This window comes from Salvia hispanica, chromosome 3, assembly GCF_023119035.1.
Source record: "Salvia hispanica cultivar TCC Black 2014 chromosome 3, UniMelb_Shisp_WGS_1.0, whole genome shotgun sequence".
Classification (NCBI taxonomy): Eukaryota; Viridiplantae; Streptophyta; class Magnoliopsida; order Lamiales; family Lamiaceae; genus Salvia; species Salvia hispanica.
This window is the reverse complement of record NC_062967.1, coordinates 2581776-2600282: the sequence shown is the minus strand read 5'-3', so window position 1 is coordinate 2600282 and position 18507 is coordinate 2581776. Positions and strand designations below refer to the sequence as shown.

At 32.5% G+C, this 18507-nt stretch overlaps 1 protein-coding gene across 2 annotated transcripts; it reads left to right on the top strand.

Moving 5' to 3' along the window:
• The first annotated feature begins 9266 nt into the window (after positions 1-9266).
• LOC125216721 (probable indole-3-pyruvate monooxygenase YUCCA4) lies at positions 9267-11233 on the top strand. Of its 2 annotated transcripts, none has more exons than XM_048118482.1 (4): positions 9267-9878; positions 9952-10200; positions 10348-10470; positions 10842-11233. In XM_048118482.1, the coding sequence occupies exons 1-4, from the start codon at positions 9267-9269 to the stop codon at positions 11094-11096; spliced, it is 1239 nt and encodes a 412-aa protein (XP_047974439.1). In that variant the 3' UTR covers positions 11097-11233. The 2 variants fall into 2 exon arrangements, with proteins under 2 accessions (XP_047974439.1, XP_047974440.1); XM_048118483.1 differs by having other exon boundaries at positions 9952-10210; positions 10352-10470.
• Positions 11234-18507: the final 7274 nt, after the last annotated feature.

Genomic DNA, 18507 nt, shown 5'->3' with positions numbered 1-18507 from the left:
TAAATTGTAAAAAGAAGTAGTTGTTCATATCTAATCAACAAACAACATGTTGCAACATCTATTAACTAGCTCCTCCTAAATCGGATTTAAGATGCATGCCTGCTGATAATTTACAATAAATAAACTCCTAACCGCTCTATACATACATACAACAAAATGTTAAATTTACATGCAATTCAGTTCATGTGCATCTGATAATACCTTCTAATGTTATAAACGTAAGAAATAAAATGGGCCTGAGCACAGCAGCGAGGGTGAGGAGTAGCTGATCAAGAAGGACGCAAAAAAGCAGTTAGGAAAACTAGCCGTTTGATAGACAGTTTTCATAGTTGTTATAACAAGATTTGTGAAGCCTCATTCACTATTCTTGATGTATAAATAGTAGCTAGATTGTTAGTTGAGTCGGAGTTTTTCTTCACATTGTAAACAATCCAGTTTTTCGGTTTTCAAGCTTAGTTCAATAAACTTCTTTTTCAGCTCAAACCAGCGTTCATCTTCTTCATCTCATACCATGTTTCTTGATTGATCTACATAACTACATTCTTGAATCCAAAGAAGAAAACACAAAGGTACAACTACAATTTTCCCCAATTTAATTATAACCATATGTTTGTATAATATGGTCCTCTTTTAAAACGCCAAATTGGGTGTTTTTTATACAATATGGTCCTCTTTAAAAACGTCCAATTTATGATCGGTGTTTTTTTTAAATAAAGAAAATGGGTGAAGTGGTATAAAGTTGTACGGCCCGCTTATTAAGTAGTACTACTGTTTGGATGCATTTTTTATTACTCCTGATTCGGCTGAAATTTGAAGTTGAGCTTGTTTTGTAAGCTCAATTTTTATGGTAATCAAACGGAATTCCTGGGTTTTAATTAGCACATTGTTTATGCTATTTTCATAACTCAAATTAAATTGTTGATGCAATTTCTTTACAATTTTTTTGATGGCATTGAACATTTAACATGTTCTTTATATTTTTCATGCTATTTTAGGAAGTCTATTAATTGTTTAGTGCTATTCAAATTTCCCCAAGTTAATTATAAACATGTGTTTATACATGCATCAAATTAATTAGTACATTGTTTATGCTATTTTCATAAGTCAATTAAATTGTTGATGCGATTTATTTATGATTTGTTTGATGGCACTGAACCTTGAAAGTTATCTTATTATTCTCATGCTATTTTAAGAAGTTGGTTAATTTGATCATGCTATTATAATTTTAATTTACTTTGTCTTTCAGGGAGTAATATTCACATCATTTTATAATGACGCACCTAAAGTGTAGGTATAAGTGGATTTTGATATTTGTGTAAAATCTAGATTGTTTTAAACTCTAGATGGTTTTTCTCTACTATTTTGAAACCAATGTTTTTTTATCACAGCGAGCCTGACAAAGATACAAAACATCTAGAAAAAAACCACCAGCTAAGCCAATTTACTTTGTCTTTCATGGATTGATATTCACATCATTTTATAATGCCCCGACGCACCTCAAGTGCAGGTTCCTGACAAAGAAACAAAACCTCTACAAAAAAACCACCAGCTAAGCCAATTTACTTTGTCTTTCATGGATTGATATTTACATCATTTTATAATGCCCCGACGCACCTCAAGTGCAGGTATAAGTGGATTTTGATATTTGTGTAAAATCTAGATTGTTTTTCTCTACTAATCTGAAACCATTGTTTTTTTTATCACAGCTAGCCTGACAAGGAAACAAAACCTCTAGAAAAAAACCACCAGCTAAGCCAACTTACTGAATTATTCTGATTAAGATCTTGATAATTATATTAATTTTCTTTTTTCTTATTAATTTGTCTAACTATGTAAGCTTGTGTTACGAGTGCATATACCAGCACAATAAATGGCCCAATAAGAACAAACATGGTGCATATATAGCATGTAATTAACCATGTGTACAAAATGGTGAATTTTTACTGTGAATATCAACAAATATAAAACGATTATTTAAATTAATTACTACTGTCTTAGTTCCTTTTTTTTTTAATTGGAACATAAATAATCATATAGCAAGCAATACTATTTCCATGGAATCTATTCCATTAAAAATAAAACATTTTCTTGTTCCATTAAAAATAAAATATTTCCTAAATTAAAAATATCATCATTTTTACTTTTTACCTCTCTTACTTTATTTTCTATGTTAATTTATAAAATAAAATTATATAAAATGGCATGACCAAAAATAAATGTTTGATAAGTAGTACTAGTATTTAATTGGACAAAAGAGTACTCCCTCCGTCCCAATAAATATGAAACGTTTGTTTTTTGGCACAGGATTTTATGTAGTGTTATTTTGTGAGTTAAAAGAAGAGAGAGTAAAGTAAGAGAGACGGAAAAGTAGAGATAAAGTTATTTCTTTTTTAAGAAACGTTTCATTTTTAATGGGACAACCCAAAAAGGAATGTTTTATTTCTAGTGGGACAGATGGAGTACTAAATTCCAATGATTGGCTTGTCACAATGAAAAAAAATTGGTTCTTATTACTAACTTGTGTATAGGGGTGTAAGTTCGGGTACCCGCGGATACCCAAACCCGAAAATTCAGGTACCCGAATCCGAAATCTCAAAAATACCCAATACCCGACCCGTATGTGAGTTCGGGTACCCTAATACCCGATGCGGGTACCCGAACCCAACTAATCGGGTACCCATAAACCCGGAATTATTATATTTAAAATTTCTTCTTTTATATAAATTAAATTCTGACGAGAATAGAAATTATTAAAAATCACACAATACTTATATAAAATAGACCTTAGACAAATAGACACTACTTAATTTTAAAATAAAATTTTTTTTGGTATAAATTGAAACATAAAAGGGATTATAAAAGGGATTAAAATAACTTTTTAAGACATTAAATGAACATGTAAATAGACTGGAGAAAGCATAACTGATTAACTATATATTTTCAAAAGATAACAAGTAAGAACATAAATAATGCAACATGAACCGAACACGAATGTAAAGAAGAGAGCAAACGGCAAAAAGAGAGCAGCAGCAGCGGCGTGAAGGAAACTTGAAAAAGTGAGGCATACGAAAAATTTATAAATCTACATGTGATTAAATAAAGTTACCCTAAATTTACCTTATAGGCCATAGGCCCTATACTAAATAAAAATATTTATCACAAATACATAATTAATCGGGTTAATCGGGTATTAGTCGGGTACCCTAATACGGGTTTCGGGTACCCTAAACCCAAAAAATCCTAACATTAACTACCCAAACCCGTACCCGAACCCATTATTTCGGGTTTCGGGTACCCATAACCCGTTGGGTATTGGGACTGGATCGAGAATACCCGAAACCCACGGATTAAATTTTCAGGCCTACTTGTGAAAGATGATATGGAGTATTACTATTAATTTTTACAGAATTGGAGCATCAACTACTTTGTAAATAAATACTGTATAAAAATCATGGAAGGAATAAATCCAACGGATCGAAGTAGTAGTACATTTTTGTACATGCAGTACAAGTAGCGAATTAGAATGGGCCATTGCTTAATGTGTACAAGAATCCCATTAAATAAATGGGCCAGAACTTTAGGCCCATAATTGTTGGTCTTATCTTCTTGATTACATGAGAGATGCCCAAATTTGTGAACTAAGGTGTTCCATTCAAATCTGTTTCCAACTAAATAAAAATAATTACGAACGATTTAAATTAATTTTCATATTTAGATCTGAACTAATATCCATTCTCATGTAAGTTACTTAGATAATTTTAGACGTATGCGTTAGCAATAAGTAATAAGGGGGGCCATGGTGGACCTGTCAATTACAACATGCATTACAATATTGTTTGACCAAATATAAATGTAATCTTGAACTATTTGGATGGATGCATTAATGTTAAAATAGGAGTATTACAGAAATGCATTAAATATGGAGTACTAAAAGTGAGATTTGGATTGTTATAAAAAAACAATTGATGCATTCCCTTATTACAAATGAGTTATGTCAATCATTTACTAATTTGTTTTCATCTAGATTTGCTTATTTTTGACTGATAGAATCAGAATTTTAACTATATTTCTTTTATTTTTCAAGAATCACAAAATTTGTCTAACGTGTCAATTTCAGTCAGGAACCAAAAAAATATTCTATAAATATTTAGCGTGGAGTTAATGACTTACGTGTCAGTTACATAGGGAAGATGGGGCCGTCGTGGAGCTGTCACATTTTTGTACTATTGTATACCTATTTGTGTATTGCACTTTTAAAAATAAAATAGAGTATGCCAATATACTTAAATTGCCGTTATTATTCATGTATAATGAATTTATTGGAACTATATCAAAATAATTCGATTATATACGTTACATTTACTCCATTTAATTATCTCAATTTGAAAGTGTGTTTATAAATTTCAAACCTTATATCAATATCTCATGGAGTAATAAATTAGTTATACTCCGTATTAAATAGCTAGTACTTTTTTTATGGCTTCCTATCATAGGCTGTATTTCTACTTTCACTACTGATCAAGTTTTGATTCCTTACGGAAACTATTCATGTGATGATATGATTAACTAAATTACGGAAGACTTTTCAGGAAAAAAAATTTAAACGTGAAATTTATTTTCGATTATTCAAACACAAAGATCGACTCCTTTATGAATGCATGCATCACTTGATTCCAAGCACAAGATATGTGAAATTTTTATATTTTCAAATAATATATATATACTCCTATTAAGTGCCCTTCTTTCACGAAAATACAAATTTCTATCAAACCACTATAGTATATCACGATTCATGACTATGAATATATTGGGAACACGTGATTTCACTACAATGTTTCATCACTTTTTAAATAAATTAATTAAGATTATTACATTTCTTGTAGAGCAAATCATTTGGTTAAACTATAAATTTAAAAAGATATGCGCTGCTTATATAAGTTGGTAGTAGTACTATTTTAGTAGTATCATTTTTTATGATATTAGTTCGTGTATGAATTAATTTTATATACATCTTCCTCAATGAATGTAGGTTTGTAATCAAAAGTCTAGAATATAGTACATATTTATCATTCCCGTCTTTAAACTTAAACTACAGCCAAAAATTAGCATAATGAGATTCCATTGTAAAAATATAATCTTGAGTTTAATTATTCTTTTTCAATATAACTTCAATAGGAGTGCTATAGTTTCACAACCCAATAGCTTTCAACTAAAATATCTGAATTGTTACAAATATAAAAACTGAAATTGAACAGCTTTACAAGACAGTAGCAGAGAGAGATGAACACATAAGAGCAATCGAAGATGGCCAAGAAAAGGGCAGCCGTTGGATGAAGCAGATCGACGGCGGAGAGGCGCCGGTGAATCTCATCAGACACGCAAGGAAAGGGAAAATAGCTAAAAACGGTAATATGATAGGCAAAAGGGGGTATCGACACGTGTCGGCATGAGACAGTGCGCAAACGTGCGTCAACTCAATCACTAGTTTCACTTGCAGTTTCGGTTACATTTTGGTTCATTGCAATTTTCAGTTTTAGCCCTTTCTTTTATACAAAGGTACTAAGAGAGGAATCCATCAATTCTATAACCCTATAATGTCAATTTCATTGCAATTATATAATAGGGCGAAATGCAAGCAAAAAAACTCCCTTACTCCGCCGTTAAACGTCACATTTTAACCAGGCATATGATGTTTAAAAACTGTAGTAATAGAAAGTGAACTGAAAAAATTAATATTATTTGAGTTATATATTATATTATTATTTGTTTTACAGTAAAATAAGAGGAGATTAAGTTAGTAGAATATGAAATCCAATAATAAAAAAGTAAAAAATAATTGTAACAAGTATCGTCGTACGGATCAAATGGAAACTAATGACAAATAATGACTAATGGAAGGAATAATGATTAGTCAAATTGGTCCTTCCGCAATTTTAAAAATTAGTTGGGAAAATAACTTACGTCGAAGCTTTAGTATGGGCTTTGGGGAAGTGACATTCCGGCCAATACATTATCGAAATCAAAAATCTCATTCTTAGACGAGATATCTGTCCTACCAGACATGCACTTAATAGTATTCCCTATCAATAAACATAGTATCATTTTTTTAAAATTTGAGATTGTCCACAAAAATTAGCCCATCAATTTTTTTTATTAGTTATCTGTCAAATGAGGCAATGCTCGCTTAGCTAATCTCAAACTAGAAACAAATTCATTTTCAGCCGAATTATTTGCGTTTTCTCTTTCAGCGGCTGCAGCGACACCGCAAATGTGGTGGCGCTGCGTATTGAGTATTGATGGATAAGAACGTAACAATATCTAAAACATAGATATTGCATTTGATATTGGTCAAGGTAAAATAATAAATTGCACGTGAGTGGCAGGGGATGAGGTCACGTGACATCAAAACTGGAGGTTGGTGTGCGCCAGCGCCCAAAAACTGACGCTTACTTGACTATGCTCTTTCGTACCATTATCACTTCTTCCAACTCATCATCATTTCCCATTGTATTTAAAACAACATCTCAAATATGGAGTAGATATTTCGATTTTGCCTTTTTACCAGTATTTTGCATAATGATTTCATGATTATCGACAAAAACCAATGATGATTTGAACTCATCATTCTCCAATTATATTTGTGGCTCTTTTGGGGTGGGGGGGGATAACATGTTCGACTTTTGACTTGTGGAAACTTTTTCTATACTAAATTTTCTATACTACTCCATAATAATATACTCCTATTAATTAGAATCATTTTAAATTTTTCTAGGTTTATGTGCTTGGAAATTAGTAAATGAATACAGTTCCACATCCAAAAGCAAGCACTTGATACTGGAAGAATGAAGCTCTTAAATATTGCGGTTTCCAAGTGAGTGAAAACAATCCAAACCATTCAAATGGCATTAAAAATTGGCTACAAGATTTTTCAAAAGAGCAAAATCAATTTAATTAATGACTTTCACATAAAAAGAAGGGAAAATATTAAATCTTGATATGATAGATGTAGATGGTATGGAAAAAATGCTAGTAACAAGTAGTGAAGTGGGATCCAACTCGTACTGTGGTAGCTCAAATATTATTCTTTATATATTTATTATTTATACGTCACACACCTATCCCTAGCTAGCCACACACTCCATATTCTCTTCATTACAAGTCAACCAAATATTCTAACATAGGAGTAGTAAGTATTATTGCATCATATCTAAGTCTGTAGGTAACATTAATTGTCTTGATTATAGGTTGTTGACATTGTAATCTTTATAAGCGATCACTATTGTTATTCGTGCCTCTTTTTGTCCATGTTTGAGTTCATGTATAGCTTATAATCCCAATCTAAGAATGATTTTATAGATATTAATAAAATATTTTATTTTATGAAAAATTGAACTTTATAAGTTCTAGTGCTTATAATGTTTCAATTTTAGCTAGCGATCGATAATTTGGCATTGGAAAGTTGAATTTTCCCATCTCCTCGTGAAAATGTTATTTTACCATCTTCTCTATTTTATTTTTCTTAACGAGAATCCGAGGAGCTAAAATCATTAAAACTTGTGATGTGCACCGTTTCTCAAGTTACATATGAATGATGCTTACTTCAAACTTGATAATTTTAGTGAGATTCAGACTTATAGCAATAGATGTTCGCATGTGCAAAAACTAATTAAGCAAAAAACCCAAAAACCACCTCCAACCATGCTGCAAATCACATCACCTCAACATGGTATATATCACAACATGGACTTTAAATACCAATGTACTCCTATCACCTAATATTTACAACTAGTAGTAGTGAATTTACGATTATTGTGCTTTGACTATTGTGACTTAAATGTTACTGATAGTCCGCAATATGCTTTAGAGCTAGATGTCGGAGAGAGAGAGAGGTGGCTGAAGACTGGAATGGATTAAATTTGGAAGCTTAGATTTTATATGTGTCCAATTTGCTCCATTTGAAGTCACGATCGTATTCAACTTATAGAAAGAAGAAGAAAAATTAAACGTGATAATAATTTATTATCACTACTATGCAATGTACTGCCATTGCGTATGATTTTGAAAGTTTCTAATTTTGTTCTAGCTAGTTTCTTCCTTCATAAAATTATTATTTGATTTCACTTTTTTTCTATTTTGTTAAAAAAATCATGGAAGAAAAGTTAACCATCTACGATAGTAATTGATCCAGCTTGGGCTTATACTATGTAGCAAGTCCCAAACCACTTTATGTCTAAGATTAGCATCAATATGTGGTGTTCAGTTTACTAGATAAAATATATAGTAGTAACAATATACTATAATCTGGAATTAACTTGTGAGATTATTAAGTAAGAGAGGGTTGGCTATTACCCCATCCGTTCCATAGTAATAGAGTCATTTTGCCATTTTAGTTCGTTCTGATAATAATAGAGTCATTCCCCTTTTTAGTAAAAGTCAACATATTTTTCCACATCTGTTTTATTCTCTCTTACTTTATTCTCTCTCCATCTCTCTACCTTTTTTCATTTTCCACTTTACTCTTCATTTACTTAACTCACCTAACACAATTTTTATATTCTCCGTGTCGAAAAGAAACGTCTCCATTACTATGGAATGGAGGGAGTACTAATTATCACATGACTATCCATCTATAATTAAGTCACGAGATTCAATCTCATAAACCAAACATATATAATAGTACAAATTTAGTCATAAGATATAATCTTGCAAACCGAACACCCCGTAATTTACTACTTTTGCCTCCACTCTCATTATAATTGAATTAGAAAATCATACCGTAAAATTACAGACTTGACATCCCCATAAGATGTAAATACACATTGTAATTAATTTATAGATCTTCTATGTATTTGTAATTAATTATGTCTTCATTAATTTCCCAACATCCTAATCTCACTATCCATCATATATTCATATTTGTATGGATGATCCAATGATGAAACCCTTTAAGGAAACATATACTATAAAGTGTACCCCTTCCAACAACTCCACCCATTTCATGATTCTCATCCTCACATTACACATAATTATCATATTAATATTATTTGCATGCAAAAAAAAAAAAACAAAAATAATATCCCACTCCAGCAAATAGAAAAAGCGCGTGCCGTACAACTCAAATTCCTCAACAAAATCCATGCCCCTATAAATTCCCGATCGCCGTAGCACGAGAGTACAACACCTCAAAGCACACCCCCTCTCTCTCTGCAAAAGCCTGAGAAGAAGAAACCTCGAGCAACAGAAAACCAAATCATTTCCTCATCCAAATGGACCAACTCAAGTGCGTCTTCCAACACGGCCCCATCATCGTGGGCGCCGGCCCCTCCGGCCTCGCCGCCGCCGCCTGCCTCCACCGCAGCGGCGTCCCCTCCCTCCTCCTCGAGCGCAGCGACTGCATCGCCTCGCTGTGGCACCACCGCACCTACGATCGCCTCAAGCTCCACCTCCCCCGCCAATTCTGCCAGCTTCCATTCCTCAATTTCCCCAATTACTTCCCCAAATACCCCTCCAAGCACCAATTCCTCTCCTACATGGACGACTACGCCCGCCATTTCTCAATTCGACCCAAATTCAAGCAGACCGTGCTCTCCGCCCGCTTCGATTCCGTCACCGGCCTCTGGAAGGTCCAGACGACGGACTCAATTTACGTTTCGCGGTGGCTCATCGTGGCCACTGGCGAAAACGCCGAGCCCGTGATTCCGGAGATTCACGGGCTTGGGAGGTTTAAAGGGCCCGTGATTCACACGAGCGAGTACAGGTCGGGCTCGGAGTTTGCGGAGAAAAAAGTGCTCGTCGTCGGCTGTGGGAATTCCGGGATGGAAGTGAGCTTGGATCTCTGCCGCCACCGCGCTTCTCCCTCCGTCGTCGTCAGGAATTCTGTGAGTAATTATTCTACTACCAACTTTTTAGTTTAATTCATTTTTTTTTTTTTTTAATTAATTTTTTTATTAGGTCCATATATTGCCGAGGGAAATGTTGGGTGTTTCGACGTTTTCAATGGCGATGGTGTTGCTGAAATGGCTGCCGTTGAAGGTGGTGGACAAGTTTCTCCTCCTCGTTGCGAATTTCGCCATGGGAAACACCGCGAAATTGGGCCTCCCCCGCCCCAAAACCGGCCCTCTTGAGCTCAAAAACGCCACCGGAAAATCGCCCGTGCTCGACGTCGGCGCCTTCTCTCTTATCAAATCCGGACTAATTGAGGTACACATTACACTTCTATTTCATTTTTCACTAATAATATTTTAATATTATCGAGCTCTAATGTTCTAATGGTGTAACTTTTTTATCTATCCATCTTGTACTATTTCACCAAGTTCGCATTAAAACTCGTAATTTAATCGTATATAGGTAGTGGAAGGAGTGAAGGAGATTACAAAGAATGGTGCAAGATTTTGTGATGGCCAAGAACGAGAATTCGACTCTATAATTCTTGCTACGGGGTATAAGAGCAATGTGCCGACTTGGCTAAAGGTATTAAGATTAATTTTCAAATTTTTTCATAAAAAAAAACAAATAATTATTGGTTTATTTATTGGCAATCAAACATCGCTTTCGGCCTTACACATACAGTGGGCTACAAAACGTTTTCTTAGAAAAGAGTAAATTTGATGCCATTTGTTTGGATCATCCTTCCTACCAATGCTCACAAAAATAGTTTTTTTGTTCGCATTTTATGATATGTTACTGTCACTCAATATACACATTCTGATTTTTATTTTTATCTCTATTCAATTTGGAAATTTTTGTGTATTCAAGAAACTGAATCAGAAAAATTAAATGCCACAATTACTTCTAGTACTTGATTCCATTTTATTAATCTAATTAATTTGGTGAAAATGTAGGGAGAGGATTTCTTCACAAAAGATGGAATGCCAAAGACACCTTTCCCTTGTAGTTGGAAGGGAGAGAACGGATTGTATGCGGTCGGGTTCACGAGAAGGGGGCTTCTCGGAACATCATCCGATGCCGTTAAAGTTGCTAAAGACATCGCGGATCAATGGAAGAAGATTAATAACAGTAAATATTCAGCAAAGGAATTGAAGTTAGAAATATTGGGTAAAATTAGAGAAAATCTCGATCGTGAAGGAACTTTTTAAGCTTGTTTTTGTACTTTTTGTTTTGTAAATCATTCAGTTTTGTTTTGGGGGGAAATTGTAAGAATGGCGATGTTGATGTTTAATGGTTCTTTTTTCCAAAAAAAACTATGTATGATATAAAAAATGTCTTTATTTTAGCTCTTCATGCAAAAATTATTATATTAGTATAACATGTGTAAATGGAAAATAAATAAGTAAAGAGAATTGGTGGGTGGGGAAAGGACAAGAGGAAATCCAAAATTTGAATCTTACTATATGTACAGCTTTCAAGGACAAAATGAATTGTCGACTTCATATGGTTAAGAAATAACTTTGCACATCATTTATTGCCAATATAGACAAAACAAAAATAAAAAGCTAAGTCGAGGCTTTACGATTTTGGAACCATATTGATGATTAGAAATTCGTGCGACCCATAGTCATAAGCATGCAAATTTTATTCCATAAATATAACAACATTATTGTTCAAGAAAATGTTATGGTACAAGTCAAATGATGGGTTATTGACATTTAATTTTTAATCTAGATTCTACACGTTCTTAAAGAGTAAATTTTCCAAGAAAAAAATCTGAATCAGTCCCACTTGTGCTTAAATTCTTATATTTCATGAATGTATAGTATATACTGCCTTCGTTCATCATGTTTATGCGTAATAAATAATGTGATGGAAGAAATTGATGGCTTATGCCTTATGTTATACTAGAAGAATAAAAAAATTGACATAGATAGGGATAATATATTGTGTATATTATGAGAGTAAGGTTACAAATATATTTTCTCTAAACTCATGACGATCAATTCATTAGCCTTTGCCAAAGTTAGATATTGGTTATCTAAAATAAGAGCAAATTTACAGATTGCTACTTTCGGAATTTAGCAATTTTTTTATTCATTTATTTTTTCAGTTATCAAGTACACTTTTACACGCAAAAAAGAGAATCTAAGAAATTTGCTTTTTCTGAGTTAATGATTGCAACACGATTACATCACCAACCTCAAAAACTTTTTTCACTTTTTCAACTTTTTCAATTTATTTCTTTTCCAAATATTAATTAATTGAGTATATTTTATATCTAAAATTACACTCATGTCATTACAATACCATGTGTTGATGAAAAGGCCGATTGCACCTTAACCTTTTGTCTAAATCTCAGATTATAGTAATTTGCTTTTATCGTTACACAATTGACTTCACTTATAACAGTTTTTATGGTTCGTTAAAGATGTAATGCACGTCTCTATTCTCCTCTTTTAATTTTACTAATAACAGTTTGGGAAATATTGAAATATTACAGCGAAAGTCAATCCAATTTCTGAAGGCCATTTCCATTCCTTGGTTAACATTAAATTTAGTGTGAATTTTGCACCATTTCTCCACCACCTGAACTCTATTTCAAAAATTAACTTAGTTGCAAAAATGAATGTTATGAATCATGTTGATTAACTTTGACCCTTTGTATGTAGTCATAAAGTAAAACTAATCAAATTACATAATTCCTCAAAGACACCTGTTTATCCAGTGGTTTCATAATTAAATTGTTACAGTACTCTGACTTAATGTTAGTTAATCCAATCTGGTACATTCAGTTCCAAGTTAAGAGGATTTTAAAATCCTACTAATTAACAAGTGTCTCATGACAACTAATGGTAGTACTAATTAATTTATTTAGTACTACTAACATCGGAGTATTATAAAGAACTAAAATGAAAAATGTGCTCTCTCTCAATTTGTTGTGGTAATGCAAATAGTAGTGTAGCATGATGCATGCTGATTATAAAGACAGTGATGGGGTTCTGACAGGGGATTGTCAGAAAGCAATAAGTTAATCACCAACTAAACCCATTATTATTATAATCTATTAGGTGTTTGACTATGATAATTCAATACAATTAAGGACAAATTGCCACAATAACTATGAATTTTGGTCAATTGGTGGACTAATAATAATGATTAGAATCTCGAACGATGTATCACTAATAAACATCACTAAGTATATCTAAGGAATAATTGTTAGAATTCTCAAATATCAAACTCACTCCTCCAAAATTACTCTGGTTACAAATAGTTTACTCCCCCGTCTCCCCCACGATAAGAAGGTTCCACATTACACTAATCCACATCACTCGCATTTTATTATTATATAAAAAATAGATCTCATATTATACTAGTACTAATTTGTTCAATCCATTATTTTCTATATTTCTTATAATCTGTGTGTTCATATAAAAAGTTGATTCATATTACGTGATGAAGAGAGTATTTAATTTTAATTATATACTACCTCCGTCCCACATTAAAGATCACATTTCGTACGGGCACGAGTTTTAAGAAATATAAAGAAAAATAGATTGAATAAGTTAGCTGATTACGAGTCTCACTTGTATATATTAGTATTATAGTAATAAAATGTGAGTAGAATTGATTGGTGAAATGTGAGGTCTACTTATTTAAAAGAAAAGTGAAATGTGACTCTGACTCAACGAAAGGTAAAAAATAAGGTGTATAAGAGTGTCCACTATAGGGGAGCCGCGAGCGCCACGGCTCCCTATAGTGAGTAGGGTGGGCAGCTGCAGCGGCGGGGGGGGGGTGGGTGGGCGCGTGGAGATCGTGGCCCGGCCGCGGCTCTTGGGCGGGAGCCGTGGCCCTCCTATTGTATTGGCCACGAGCCGCGGCTCTCCATATTTTTTTTTTTTTTTTTTAAATTCTATAAGTATACACATTTTTTTACCTCATTCCTACACAAATTCTATAAATATACCCGTTTTTAATTAAATTATACACAAAATGAAAAAAATAAATTATTTGGTGACTTGGGCATGTCCACTGTAGTGTAAAACATGGGCGTTGGTGGTAAAACATGAGCGTTGCTGGCCCGGCCACGATTTTATGACTTGGCCACGTTTTATAGCTTGGCCCGGCCAACTATAGTGGACATCCTATGGAATGACGTGAGAGCAAATGAAGAGGGGAGGTTGGAGAATTGAATGTGAGAAAATAGAAATGGTGTGAGATGACACGCTTCCACAGCACGCCTTATTACAAGCGTCACTCTCTGACATTTTTTACTGACCGCCATTTCTTCTACTGTCCTCACATCATTGCACGAGGGTCTCTCTCTCCCTTCTGTAAAAAAATTCAACTCCAATTATTAATTCATCAATTAAATTGCCCTTTTTTTACCCATCTCATTTCACCTCTCGCATTTGTACTTTTATTTATTTTTATACTATTAACTTTATTTAATACATTTAGAAAATTAATTTATAAATAGGAAAATAATGTTTATTAAATAATGTGTAGCAAAGCACCTGATCTGACGTCGTCCTGTATTTCCCTCTAGTCTAGGTTGATGTCAAAACCCTTTTGCCTTTCACTTCACTGACATCTTTTTTTCTCTACTACTACTCCACACTACTTTTTCTTGCTTTCCATTTCTAAATCCTATAAAAAAATTCTTCACAGAATTTGTTGACTGCTAGTTACGTTTTACTCTATTTATTTTACTAAAAAATTATTTTTTACTACATGAGGTGAATTTGATTTTACATAGGCGGTAGTAATTTTGTTAATGGCACTCATAGCGAAATTCGAATTTTTGTCCATCATTTTGATGGTTTTAATTAACTTTGGTTGTTAAATAAAAGTACTCTCACCGTTTCTAATAATTTATCACCATTTAACTCTGCATGAATTTTAAGAAATGTAATAAAAAGTGGATTGAAAAAGTTACTAGAATATGAGTCCTACTTTTATATACTTTTTATGTTCCATTAAAAATAAAATATTTTTCTTTTTGGGTTGTCTCATTAAAAATAAAAATAAAACCATCTCTACATTTATATTTCTCTTACTTTATTCTCTACTCTTTAACTCAGTACAAAACAATCCTACATAAAAATTCGTGATAAAAAAGAAATATTTCATTTCTAATGGAACGGATGGAGTACTAGTTTTATGAGATAATAAAACATGAGTGAGAATGAGTTAATCGAATATGAGTCCACTAAAAATAAGAAAAAGTGAACTGTGAATTTTTTTTTACAACAAATAAAAATGGAAATTAGTAATATTGTTATTGGGATTTTCATAATCCCATCTATGCAAAATCTCAACTAATTTTAAAATATTTTAGTTATATATTCAAATTACATAATGAATAAATATATATATATATATATATATATATATATATATTAAATTGAAGACAAATGAAATTAATTGATCTGGGTATGAGTGCCCTGAGCGATAGTTTTCTTGATTTAATAGTGCTGTCTTAATTTTGGCCTATATAGAGTATTGAATTCGAATATTGAACGAGAGAAAATCATTCTAAGATTTGGAATTTGACTGGATAATTTATTGGCAGGAGTTATTATTCTGATTTTTTGATAACCCCCCACTTACTAAATTGTCAGGTTGATTCCTGCTTACGTATGAATATCAACATAAAACCAACAATAAACGAATTAATGCCTTTCTATTTGCCTCAGAAAAAGTTGTGGAGAAACCCACCATTTATAAAAGGAGGATTCAGGATTGCATAAACTGAATGTCATGAAAGAGACTTGAAGTTAATCATAAAATGAGTCCAATTTTTTTTTTGGTCGTTAGAACAATTACTAGTAAAAAATTAGTTCAAATTTTATTTATATATACGCCGGAAATACAATTAATTTGCATAAGTACAAACTGAATGTCATGAAAGAGACTAGAATTCATAAATAAAATGAGTTCTAATTTTATTTTTCTGGTCGTTAGAACAATTACTAGTAAAAAATTAGTTCAAATTTATTTACATATACTCTGGAAAAACAATTAATATACATAAGCACATAATTATATATAGGCAAGTTTACTATACATAAAATCAAATTAAATACCTCGTATACAAAACATACTTACTGAACTTATGCTAAATTAGAGTAATATTCGAGATCAACAATAGCTCGAAAAACTGAATTTAACATAATTTTCTCAAATTAATTGGGCGAGTCCGTTATCAGCCGACCCCGCACAACCCCACCTAGCTAGGATGTGTGTGTGAAAATATGTTAAATTGTGTGGAAAAGTGTGTGTAGAATGAGTCATACTAATCAAGAAAACAGTAGTTGGGCAGTGAGTGGCATGCATGCCATTTTGCCATGCATGCATTTCTCAGACGACAAATCCTCATTGTATCTATTTCCTGTCAATTTCTTCTGTCTTTCATTTCAGCCCCCAAATTTGATTCTTCCATTAGGGTTTCTTCTTCTTCTTTCTTCTTTTTATGTCGATACGATTTTGTCATCTATGTTGTACATACATAAATTTAATTATAGTTACTCACTTTATTTGTAAATTTACGGAATAGTGGTGTTTTTTCGCAATCGAGTTGGGCCTAGGCGAGATCCAGGACTAGCCAGGACAGCCGCATAAAAAAAATTAGCACTACATCATGCTATGCTTTCTAAATTTTATACGAAAATGTATTTTTTACGTGATTCAGATCATTGATAAGTGCTTTTTCATAACGATATCCAACGAGACTAGCTGCCGCGTGTTTTTGGGTAGGGCCCACAAGAAGGCAGAATGGGGGAAGGGAAAATTGAAATTCCATTTTGTTTGTAAGGAGAATTGGGTCCACAATTTAGAAGAGCAGTGGAATGTAGCTTTACCAACTGCAATGTATTGACTGCCTCACAAAGGAGGGATCGATGTGTGCTTCTATATGAATATCAGAGTATGTGTACCTAATAGTACCTCTGCTGCCTTTTACTAGAGAGACAACTCCTAGGATTGTCACATCCTTTTCACACAATATCTCATTTTCTTATTTTATTTTTATTTTATTACTATGCTACAATACACATTTTGGGAGAATTTCAAATTTTAAAATATTTGATCTCAACCGCAAGATACTATAGTGTATACACATGGCAACAAGGGGTACACCCGACGGCGATACAACGAATTCGGAAATATGCAGAAAAAACTCACGTAAAGTCTATTTTTTCTTGAATTTCTTCAAGCTTGTAGCTTTTAAACGAATTTGGTACATTGCAAGGTATTTTATGTATCAATTTACGTATAATTTGAATAAACTTTATATTAAAGTCATTTTTTTATTAAATTAAAGTTCCATATATGTGTGTACATCATAATTTCTAGTGATGGGCCGAAATCCAATAGCAATTATTGGGCTGAGGCCTTTATTGGGCTAAATTCAACATTAACATAAGAATTTTGAACTTTTATCTAATATAATTGGGTCGAGGCCTTAATTGGGCTAACCTGAAAACTAATGAAAATAAAGGCTCATATTTTAACGTGAAACTGAGTACGTTTGTGGATATTTGTTTTAAAAATCCCTTTTAAAAAGTACTACTCCATTAAAAAATTATGTCAAAACAAAACATAAAAAAAAGGGATTAATTAGAATCATGTCGAGAATCATATATGATATATAATTATGTTGAGTTTTATCGGAATTTTAAAATAATCATGAAATTAGAATGAAATACTAGTAGTAAATTTACAAAACTACAAAGGGGAGCAATGGGCCGAACATGCTTTATATACAATATGGGGCTGAGACAAATTTTTTTTATTGGAAATTCGCCTTTTTTTCTCTAATAAAACAGGCTTTCATTGATATACATACAAATCTGGCAAATATCTTCTAAGAGATTAAGTGATAGTATATCTCTTACAAGTATCACGAATCCTAACATATCTTTCAATCCACTAAAGAAAACAAAAACGAATGTTTTTTTATAAGTAATTTTAATTTACACGCTTATATTATTAATACCTGCGGAGATCGACTAGCAATGATTAGATTAGTTCGTCGCATTTATTTTAGTAACTAAATAAAAAAAATTATTACTTTGACCCACCAAACATGTGGTAACGCAAAGTTTGTTAAATTATAAATTTATAATCCACACGAGATTTTATTCTCTAATTATGATTATGGGTTGAACAGCAAGCTTAATTTTTTAAAATTGGGAAATAATTTATTTTTTGAAAAAAGGTCTCTTATTTCAGCTACGATCCAAACAAAACATTATTTTAGGTAAAGACTAAGGAAAAGGAGGTTAATGGTGGTGGGTAGGGAAACCACAAAGAAAAAAGGTAGTATCATCGAAATGTCACTCCATTGATCATTTACTTTGTTATATTCATGATATGATTGGATTGTGACATACTAGTAGTATGTATTTTACCATCGAAATTCTATTTCTTCATCTTGGTTATTTGTAATTAGTGGATGTTTTACTTTTTTGGACCTTTGTCTTAATCAAGATGGGTTTTTTTCTAGTGATTTGGAGACAAAACAAATAATAAGATACAATTCTATTTCATTTCAATTGTCAATCCTCATGTCATTTCAACTGAGTTTTTTTGGTGATGTTAATTGTAATTAACATA

Coding starts and splice junctions, on each gene's coding strand:
- LOC125216721 (XM_048118483.1), top strand. CDS start 9,267: ATGGACCAACTCAAGTGCGTCTTCCAACACGGCCCCATCATCGTGGGC. Junction 10,211..10,351: donor ACTAATTGAGGTACACATTA/CACTTCTATTTC, acceptor GTATATAGGTAG/TGGAAGGAGTGAAGGAGATT. Junction 10,471..10,841: donor ATGTGCCGACTTGGCTAAAG/GTATTAAGATTA, acceptor GTGAAAATGTAG/GGAGAGGATTTCTTCACAAA.